Below are 11,165 nucleotides of genomic sequence, written 5' to 3' on the forward strand. Positions count from 1 at the left end.
CGCTGCGGAGCTCCGTCGTCGGTAGACGTAGGGGCAATCCGCACCTCCACCAAATATGTTGCGGGAAAGAATATATTTACAGATATTTACAAATAGACAAGAACAGCCTGCGAGCGGCACCGAGAACACAGTCCGAACTTCGTTGTCGTCTTCTACTCTTCCCACTCGTGCCATCGCTGTTTGTCGTCGTCGTCTACCCGCTTCAATATGCACACACACGGGTGTTCACAGCATGCCGATGAATCCTGTCTTTCCCCGGTAGACTGATGAGCACACACACACACACACACACACTAACAAGCCGCCATGGTGGCTCAGCAGTTATGGCACTCGGCTGCTGACCTGGTCAAAATCAATAAATACTGGGCATTGGCAGGGCATTTAACAAGAAGGCAAGACGAGTGTTCTCTCCTTGGCAGGCCGAAGCATACACAGATGTTTACACCTTCCCACATTCATATGCACACACACGGGTGTTCACAGCATGCCGATGAATCCTGTCTTTCCCCGGTAGACTGATGAGCACACACACACACACACTAACAAGCCGCCATGGTGGCTCAGCGGTTATGGCACTCGGCTGCTGACCTGGTCAAAATCAATAAATACTGGGCATTGGCAGGGCATTTAACAAGAAGGCAAGACGAGTGTTCTCTCCTTGGCAGGCCGAAGCATACACAGATATTTACACCTTCCCACATTCATATGCACACACACGGGTGTTCACAGCATGCCGATGAATCCTGTCTTTCCCCGGTAGACTGATGAGCACACACACACACACACACTAACAAGCCGCCATGGTGGCTCAGCGGTTATGGCACTCGGCTGCTGACCTGTTCAAAATCAGTAAATACTGGGCATTGGCAGGGCATTTAACAAGAAGGTAAGACGAGTGTTCTCTCCTTGGAAGGCCGAAGCATACACAGATATTTACACCTTCCCACATTCATATGCACACACACGGGTGTTCACAGCATGCCGATGAATCCTGTCTTTCCCCGGTAGACTGATGAGCACACACACACACACTAACAAGCCGCCATGGTGTCTCAGCGGTTATGGCACTCGGCTGCTGACCCGAAAGACTCTGGTTCGATCCCAGCCGCGGCGGTCAAATATCGATGGTGGTGAAAATCTAGAGACCTGTGCACTGTGCGATGTCAGTGCACGTTAAAGAGCCCCAGGTGGTTGAAATTTCGAGAGACCTTCACTATGGTGTCCCTCATAGCCTGAGTACACACGTTTTGTACGTTTTGTTTTCCGACACAACATGTTTACTGCTGTCGGTAAAATTCTACAACTGCTTCCCGTACAGCTTGGCCAGTGCCTAGCACAGCGTCAGTGGTGTGCGCTGGCTGTTCAAGGACCATGCTGTTAGCCTCAGCCTCAGCATGCCACTGTGGGAGCACCTCATCCCGAAAATGCTCGCATACGTTGTGCAAGACACAACTTGCATGGATGGCAAGGCGAGCATTGTCAATTGTGCACTCCATGCGCTTCATAACAAACCGGAACCTTGCCTTCATCCTGCCAAATGCGTTTTCTACTATCCGCCTGGACTTGGACAGGTGATAGTTGAAAGTCTTTTTTGCCTCGTTCAGCTGCCCTCGGTGGCTAAATGGCTTTATTAGGTTGGCAGTCAGGGGGAATGCCTGGTCGCACAGAATGAGCGGTGGCACTGCTGTGCCGCTCATCATGGCGACTGGCGACTGAAATAAGGGTCCGTCGACGATGTCCGACAGGCTTGACCTGTGGTACGCATAGGAGTCATGGCGCCGTCCTGGCCAACCAACGCTTATAAACATAAACTTGTATCGGTGGTCCACCAGGGCCAGCAGGATTATGCTGTACCTGCAGAGTTTTAGGACAAGCAAAGAGGTGACATGAATACAGTGCAAATATCACAACTTCCAAAAAGTGAAAATGAAACATATACGGCCAGATGAGGGGAGGGAGGGACGTCATCCCCCTCCCTGTACGAGGACTCTACATAAGCCCAATTTCTTCGAATTAAAAATATTTCATACAGAGTTAAATTGAACCTCCCACCATTCTCTACTCCACTGCTTCCTCCAAGAGTGTCCCATAAGTACGCCATGGGTCAGCACTGCCACAGAAGTCAAAACGGGCTAAGAGTAAACTAGTTTAAGTGAAAGAACTGAGGAGGCTAAAAACATGGTTGTTTGTACGCGCTGTCGCTGCTTTTGTACCAAACAAATCAGCAGCAATAAAACACAGCTTTTAATTCAGGTACTGAGCAGGAAGCCAGGCGGCATAAAAGTTTGTCTGTTGCATATGCAATCATATCCTCTTAAAACATATCCTCTTAAAACGAATGTCATACATTTGAACATGTGATGAAATTATAGAAACTGCTTACCACCCCTTGTAGTTCATGTAGTCGCTAGCGTGTTCTTCCGGTGGCGACACAGGGAAGTGACACCCGTCCAAGGCGCCCACTGCGTGCGGGAATGCAGATACGGCAAGAAACTCCTGCATGTGCTCCTCCATGCCTTGCGCAGTGGGCATCCGGATCCAGTCGGCATCCAGAACTTCCACGACGACCAAACAAAACTCGTGGAACACTGCATTTACCGACGACCGCCCGACACCAAAAACGAGAGCGACAGTCCTGTCTTCCGCCGAGGAGCACAACTTGAAAAGTCCGATGGCAACCCGCTTCTCGACAGAGATAGCCTCGCGCATATTGGTGTCCATGCGCTGCAGCATCCGTCGGCACTTGTCAGCTATATACCGAAACGTAGCGCGTGTCACACGGAAGTGCCTTTTAAATTCCAGTTCGCTGAGCTGGGGCACAATTCGCTCGAACCAACCTTCGTTGCGAGGGAGCATCCACACACTCCTTTCTACTCGTGCAGATGCCATGCCAGCTCCAGTGATCAGGCCGTTCAGGAAATGTAGCCGCTCCTGAGTCCAGCTGCATGATGTTAACAACCCCTAAAGCTAGCTGAAAATCTTCGTTGTCACTCATTTTCAGACGGCTGCAGAAAACAGCGAGCGACCAGCACGAGAAACGCAGTAGTGAGACACCAGTGTAGCCAACAGACCGCAAAAAATATATATACATATGACGTCACGCCTGTGGGCTCTTGCCTCTTTTCTAACACAGAAGCTTTTAGTAATAGATAAATACAAAATTTTCTTCGAAAAGGCGTTTTATTGCAGAAGGGTGCAGTTTTCTAATGAATTACAACTATACAAATTAAATGTTGCTGCTATACTTTTCAAAACAAAACTTGACGGCAGCAGCGCCCCTGAAGCATGGCGACAGAATACTGAAGCTTTCGAATGCGTTTGGAAACGGTCGTGTAGCACCGCGCGGGTCCGTCCATTCCGAATGCCATTCGAAGTTTCGAATGCCGTTCGACTCGAATGCCATTCCAACGTATCCGTGTATTGAAATATACCTGTGCCATGATAGTATCCGTGTAGCACAGGCATTATTCTAATAATGCTGTTAAATGCCTCTTCGTCCCTTCGACGCAGATGATAGTATGGGCAAGCATACGTGATTCTACTTGTGATGAAGGATATACTTCGCCGACGGAACTCAGGTACCCGTGGACTCTTGTAGACAAAGGCACCGTTTGAAAATGTCGTTCGTCATCATCAGTTATCATATAAAAATAGAATTTCAGACTTATAGGCACCACAAGAGAATGCGACAGGCTCGGCACAAACATGACATAAAGAGCACAAACGCCTCAGTGCACAGCCAATTCAAACAAGCGGTCGTTTATTCTAAGAGCCGTTTGGAACAAGTTACGTCGCAATGTGACCACCTTATCATCACCGAAAGCATTTTTATCTGCAGTCAGATCAAGCCAGTAAGTTTTATGCAGTTGGTTTGATTCCTCGAAAGTCGGCCATTGATGGTTTCGACGCTTAAATCAAAATAAGACGACTTTTTATTTCCTTTATGAGCTCGTTTGTTGCGCGAAACCTTCGCAGCATGTAGCAAGCATTTTTACGCATAGTGCACCCACTACTGCCTTGGCCATTAAAAGGCAACCGATAATATTGAATGCAAAAAAAGAACAAAAAGAACGCACCACGCAGTCGTATTTCTCGTGATTTGCCATGTGGTGCCGCCGCATGAAAACATGCAGGACAGTGGGCGTGGTGTCCAGACTAACAGTACAGGGGGTAACATTTAACCAGCGAACTTTTTACTACTTACGACGGTGTCTAGCTGCTACACTAGCTGCTTTGTCGAGCAGTTTTAGCCCGCTGTGTGGTGTCCATACTCCACTGGATCTTTAAGCAGGACAAGAACGCCGATGACTGACCCAACTCTAGGGAGACCCTGTGTGAGTAAAACTGTTCTTTTTCGCATGGCATGCCTCCCGTTTTTTTTTTCACGTCCTGTTATACCTATTTTTTCAGCGCCCATATATATTCCAGGCTACGTGAAATGAGCGGTTAGGTCGAGCTTAGTGCGGCTTTTGTCTATCTGTTCGTATGCCGGATGTTTTTCGCTCTGTTTTAATAAGGACCACCAGGTATTCCAACAGGATTGACATTTCAAAACGAGGTGTGGCCTAGCATGTCACCCGCAGTGCTGCTTCTTTTTGGTTGGGATTGGTTTTGCGCCGCACAAATATTCAGGAGAGCGTGAGCCTGTTCATAAGACAACATACTGGGTGCGCCATACAAAAGGTGAACTTTTTGTCGCTCGCGACTTGTCTATGCACTTTAAAGGCAGCCAACTCAAGGTGTTCTGCCTAGCAGTGTAGGGTCTACATTACCTTGCACGACCAATTAGGACTGGTACGCCGACGACGCAACAATGGGGAGACTCTACTAGAGTCAATCTGTTGTCTTGCACATCGCTCGAATAGTGTTTTTTGAGCTGGTATACCGGAAAGCCGCACGCTTTCTTACCTGCCTCATAGTAGCAGCCCACGTTCTGTCTACAGCATGGCCTGCTTTGCACAACTTAGCGCGTCGCCAGTATCGAAACCAGCGTGGCCGCCACTGAATCTCACCTCACCGCCCTAGACACCAGGGTCGCGGCTCTAGGAGCCCGCCAGAGTCCGACTGAGGAAACCGTCACGCATTTCTCGCTACCCGCCCCACCACACTCTTCATTTTAACTCCTTTTGTGCACCTCGCTGTCCATCATGGCCAGGCAGCCCCGCAGGGAAACTGTCGGGGGTTCCGCGGCAAACGGAGCACCCTGCAGCTTGTGGGAATCCTGGCTTTCCGCCGTCGCCTTTGCGCGGCTGTGCCGGCCTCCCGCGTTGTTTCTCCTCTTTCCCTTGCTCCCGCGTCAGGCGGTGCAGAGGCGGCTGGGTGACTAATCACTGTCATTTAGCCACAGCTCCGCCCCGGCTCCCCAAGGGCCTTTGCCATTGGCGCCTTTTGGCGAGAATTCGGGACCCGCTTTGGGGCGGCCGCGCACCGCGCGACCGTCCGAGCGGGGCCCAGAGAGAGAGATCCCTCCGAGACAGCGTAAGGTGCGTACGTTACTGTTTGTCCGTGCCGGCCTTTGCCGTTCGGACCAGTGCTTACTCGAGCTCGCCCGCACGTGTCCTCTGACCTGCAGCGGCTCGAGCCTGTCCAGCGGGGTCCAGCGACCTCCGACAGGCGTACCTTGCGTTTATTGCCCACTCTCTCTCGCAACCGGCCCAACGGTCGACACGAGAGAGAGATCACAGCACTGCCGCGGGGACATTCTCCTGCAGCGGCGTGCTAGCGGCGCGCATTGCTCGAGTCGCTTCGTGCGCGCAGCGGAGCCTTGCTCCTCGCGCGCCCCCGGGATGGGGTGGCGATTGAGTGTGTGTGTACTGCTGAAGGACGACGTGAATAAACGTCTCCTTGGTGAACTTGGAGGCCTATTTCTTTGCGGCGAATCGCTCTCCTCCCAGCGGAGGTTGAGTGCACCGCATCGGTGTCCCAGTGTGTGTGTGGTGACGGCTGATCGGGGCCCTTGGCTCACGCGAAGCTCGAACCCGCGGTGGGTGGTGGCCTGTGTCCACGTAGAAACCCACAACTGGCGCCCAACGTGCTGTCATTGGCGCTTACGCCTTTGATGGCACATTAGCCGAGCAGGTCGCCTTGACGATCACGCTTGCGCACCATGTCTAACACCCCCAGCGGGGCATTCGGCAGCTACATGTCGGCTCCCTACGGAGTTGTAGCGTCGTTTTATCCGCTGGCTGCTGTTCCTACGAATAGCTAGACACCGTGGTTGGCCGCGGCCTCCATTGGGGTTTACGGCGACACAACCCAAAATGTCGACCACGCGGCTCCCATTGGAGCTGTACCCGGAGCACCCTGCGGTGCATACGCTGGTCACATGCCTAAGCTGTGCATGCTTTCCGCCCAGTGCGAAAGCAGTTCGTGTCACGCTGCCGCAACCGGCAGTTTCGAACAGCAGCAGCCGTGCCCCGCGAGCAGTCAATTCTGCTCTGGAAACGGCGAGGCGCTGGCCCGGTTCCCTGTGGAAACCGCGCCGCTCATCGAACTAGGAGCCTTGCCTCCCTCGTTCGTGCTGCCCGCCCAAGCCTCCACTGAGGCAGGGGCGCAGTCGCTGAGGCCGGGGCTCCATTGAGCCAGATGCGGAGAAACTTCGAGCCATACTCGAATTTCCCGCGCCCAAGGACGTACGCGGCCTGTGCCGTGGTGTGGGAATGGCCAACTATTATCGTCCTGTGCCCGCGTGCATGCACCCTTGACCGAGCTCTTGGGAAAGACTGCCGCGTGGCGATGGGAGCCCGAGCAAGAGCGATCCTTTCGCCTCCTGTCTAGTGCCATTGCCGAGACAGCGCAGCTCAGGCTACCCGACCTGACCAGACAGTTCGTAGTCGAGACTGACGCGAGCGATCTGGGTTTAGGAGCAGTTCTCCTAAAGGAATTCGATGGCGTGCTGCAACCGCTGGCCTTTGCCAGCCGCTCCTTGCTGCCCTCGGAGGGGAATTATCCCGTGACCGAGAAGGAGTGCTTCGCCATCGTGTTTGCACTGCGCAAATTAGACGTATACCTTGATAGAACGCAGTTCGTGGTGCAGACAGACCACAGTGCGCTCAGTTGGCTGATGCGGCTCCGCGAGCCTGCGGGTCGGCTGGCGCGCTAGGCTCTCCTGATACAGCATTACGACTTTTCCGTGCAGTACGAAAGGGGAGCACGAACGTGGTAGCTGACGCGCTATCCCGTGCCCCACTCGCCAGCGGCGCTTTGACGCCTGTAGGCGGAGGGGGCGAAACAGCGGACGAGCCGCCGGGCGGCAAGGAGGGGGAGCCCGCAAACGGGTTAACCCATTCCGCTAACCAGGCAAGCAGCGCTTCGCAAAGCGGACGAGAGGCAAAGCTCTTCGTGAGCGCCTCGGAAGTGCCGACGCGAACGAAAAATTTTGGCTGCAAACCTGAGTGGGGACGAGACCAGGCTCCCCTCTGGGATGACTGGAATCGTTTTCAGCCCTAAAGAGCTACTGAAAGCCCAGCAAAATGACCCGTTTTGTCGCGAGGTGAGCGACGGTCTCAGGGAGACGGAGCGCCGTGACGCTACTGGTATTGTAGCGGGCGCAGGGGGGCAGAAGCCAGCGTGTGTCGCGGCTAACCCTGGGGATTCATATTTGCTGGACCATGACGGGCTCGTGCTGAATGAAGTACATAGCCACCGATGACGAGTCCATCGACCCGTTCAAGGCGGTTATCCCCAAAAGTCTGAGAGGCGCACTTTTGCGATTCTCTCATGACGAACCACTGGCCGGTCATCTGAGTGGCTCCAAAGTTTTTGCAGAACTGAGTCATTCGGTGACTTGGCCCGGCATGAAGCGTGACATTTTCCGCTATTGCCGTTCCTGCCATGTCTGTCAAGCGGTGAAGTCACGGGGCGGCAAGCCGCCTGGAATGATGAAACCGATTGACAGTGTGCGTCCGTGGCAGATGACCACCTGCGATTTGATGGGGCCTTTCCCCAGGAGCAAGCAGGGGTTCATAGACCTGAAGGCCTACGCGTCACGGTCTGACGAGCTTGCGCCGGTACCCATTGGTATCAAATGCGAGCGCAAAGGCACAACTGGTGCTGCGGAACGCAAGCGTACGGAGCACCGGTACAATCTGAGGCGACGGTCACCGGTGTGATTGATGCCGGACGGCGGACTTTTCCGCAACCGAAGGCACGCAGCCTCAGCTAGCTGGCGAGCTTTCTCGTCAGGCCCTACCCAGGCGAAGCACGGTGTGTTATATTTTTTTGTTGTTTTGGCAGCATGCTCAGTTCCAGCCTTTTGTGTTTATCTGTTTCTTTATTTGTTTTGTTTTAGTCAGTTTCGAGCCACTTTCGTTTCCTGCTTGCTCGTCTGTTTTTGTTCTAGCGTACCGAGATTGTACATAGGCAACATGCGTCAGCATTGGCGTCCAGTTTTTTTTACCAGACTTGTACATAGGCAAACTTCAGCCCGCTCGTGCTTGCTCTTATCTTCTAGAAGCAAAAGATGGGTGTCGTTTGTACGGCGCGGCTCTTCTCATTTCCGGCCTGACTGTGGGTGGTGGGCTGCGGCCCGTATGGAGGGGAGGTTGGCGGGGCGTTCGGGGTGATGGGGGGCGGAAAGTGCACCCTTTGACCCTCGCCGCGGCGCCTCTGGACGCTTGTGATGAGGGGATCGTTGTCGCCGACGTCCGCGCACGTGTCGGTGTACGTGTGTTTGTGTTTGTGGCTGTGTGTGCGCGTAACCATGAGCCGAAGTGACGCCTGTGAGTTGTGCCGTTGTGTGGTTCTGCGTGAGCGCGAGGATGACAAAGACCCCTCGCTGTGGCCAAGGTTACACATCAGGACCCCGCCGAACGTCCTCGCCCGTTTCAGCCGGCGTGAAGGGGGGTGTACTAACTGTCTTGTGCCCCAACGTGATGTCGTGTCCAAGGGCGCGAGGTCAGTGCTCTGCCGCGGCCCCGTCGTCATCAACTGAAAGAAGACCGCCATCAGTCGTCGGCCCTCCCAACCCGTTCAACTTGAAGTCTGCGAGGGGTGAGTCGCCGACCGGCCTCCTGGGCCACGCCATCGAACTTTGAGGCTGACATCCACCTGTCACATAGCTGTACAGTTGTATTCACATCTTCTTGTGTACCGTGTATAAAATCTGCAAGCTGTTTTGATTTACTGAAGCGTATGCAAGTGTTGCTTGCCTTGTTTTCCTTTGTTTGTGTGTTTAGTTTTTATGGCTGGAACTGAAGTGTAGCTAGTTTCTTAATGTAGTCATTTCTTTATTTTGGAACTGAAGTGTAGCTATTTTTTTTGTGTATTGATTTCTTTATTTTGCCGCGTGCTTTGCAGATGGGTAGGAGGGCATTTAAGGAGAGGGGGGATGTGGGAATCCTGGCTTTCCGCCGTTGCCTTTGCGCCGCTCTGCCGGCTTCCCTCGTTGTTTCTCCTCTTTCCCTTGCTCCCGCCTCAGGCGGTGGAGAGGCGGCTAGGTAACTAATCACTGTCATTTGGCCACAGCTCCGCCCCGGCTCCCCAAGGGCCTTTGCCATTGGCGCCTTTTGGCGGGAATTCGGGACCCGCTTTGGGGGCCGCGCACCGCGCGACCATCCGAGCGGGGCCCAGAGAGAGATCCCTCCGAGACAGCGTAAGGTGCGTACGCAAATGTTTTGTCCGTGCCGACCTTTGCCGTTCGGACCAGTGCATACTCGAGCTCGCCCGCACGTGTCCTCTGACCTGCAGCGGCTCGAGCCTGTCCAGCGGGGTCCAGCGACCTCCGACAGGCGTACATTGCGTTGTTTGCCCACTCTCTCTCGCAACCGGCCCAACGGTCGACACGAGAGAGGGATCACAGCACTGCCGCGGGGACATTCTCCTGCAGCGGCGTGCTAGCGGCGCGCATTGCTCGAGTCGCCTCGTGCGCGCAGCGGAGCCTTGCTCCTCGCGCGCCCCCGGGACGGGGTGACTATTGAGTGTGTGTGTATCCTGTGTATCAGCTGGAGGACGACGTGAATAAACGTCTCCTTTGTGAACTTGGAGGCCTACTTCTTTGCGGCGAATCGCTCTCCTCCCAGCGGAGGTTGAGTGCTCCTGCCTGCAAGCAGCGGCGACCCTAGTCGACGACTACGCGGCCTACTGCGGACTCCAGTGCGCCCCGTCTAAATCAGAATTTGTGCACATACGTCCCTCCCCTCGGGACACAACTCCGCTTTGCATCAGTCTCCCCTCGGGACCGATCCGGGAGTCCAAGGAGATCCGCGTCCTTGGTCTCTTCATACACCACCAACGCAGAGTCGACACCACCCTAGCCAAACTTCGCACGGTGGGAGACCAGGTGGGCCGCATGGTCCGCCGGGTCTCCAACAAGCGGGGCGGATTACGAAGCAAGGATGCACTGCGGCTTGCCCATGCTTTCGTAACGAGTAGAATCCTCTACTCAACCCCCTACTTGCACCTGCGCAAACATGATGATGACCAACTGGAGGTCATCCACCGGAAAGTCATCAAGCGGGCTCTCGACCTCCCGGTCACCACGTCCAACCAGCGACTTCTGGCCTTGGGCGTGGTGAACACATTTCGGGAGCTTCGAGAGGCCCACTTAGTCAACCAATACACGCGTCTTGCACAGACCACGTCCGGTCGCCGCCTCTTGGACCGGTTACACATCAAACATGACTACCATATTGAGGAAAGGGAGATAGTGCCAAAACCCTGGAGACGCACCCTCCGGGTCCGACCCCTTCCCCGCAACATGTCCAGAGAAGACCATAGCGGTCGTCGCCAGGCGCGCGCGGAAGTGTTGGCGCGATACTATGGTAACCAAGAACATGTGTATTACGTAGATGTTGCCGGCCCACACCACGGGGTGTGGTACACGGCCGCAGTCGTACACAACACAAACACAGTCAACGGGCTCACTTTCAAAGCCTACAGCGCAACACACGCGGAGGAGATTGCCATTGCTCTTGCTCTCACTACTCCCAAGTCGAAACACATCATCACCGACTCGCGAGGGGCCTGTCGGAACTACGAGTTGGGCTGGGCTCCCCCGCTTGCCTGGCGCATACTGGAATATAGCTGTAGATCTGAAGATCCAACTCCACGCAACCTGATTTGGGCCCCCGGTCACCAGGGACTCCAGGGAAACGAACAGGCCGATCAGGCCGCCCGCGCACTCTCTCCCCGGGCTATCTCCCTGTCCTTGGAAGGGTACTCCCAAT

At 54.4% G+C, this 11,165-nt stretch overlaps 1 protein-coding gene across 1 annotated transcript; it reads right to left on the reverse strand.

Annotated features, from left to right (window-relative positions):
* Window positions 1-1,277: 1,277 nt before the first annotated feature.
* LOC149337617 (uncharacterized) lies at window positions 1,278-2,724 on the reverse strand. The gene is made up of 2 exons (XM_089554918.1): window positions 2,384-2,724; window positions 1,278-1,854 (listed from the first exon to the last, which is right to left on the reverse strand). Exons 1-2 carry the CDS (start codon window positions 2,719-2,721, stop codon window positions 1,278-1,280), a joined length of 915 nt encoding a protein of 304 aa, XP_089411044.1. The 5' UTR covers window positions 2,722-2,724.
* Between the last annotated feature and the right edge of the window lie 8,441 nt (window positions 2,725-11,165).

Source organism: Amblyomma mixtum, chromosome 7 (genome assembly GCF_055824585.1).
Source record: "Amblyomma mixtum isolate Tamu chromosome 7, ASM5582458v1, whole genome shotgun sequence".
Lineage (NCBI taxonomy): Eukaryota > Metazoa > Arthropoda > Arachnida > Ixodida > Ixodidae > Amblyomma > Amblyomma mixtum.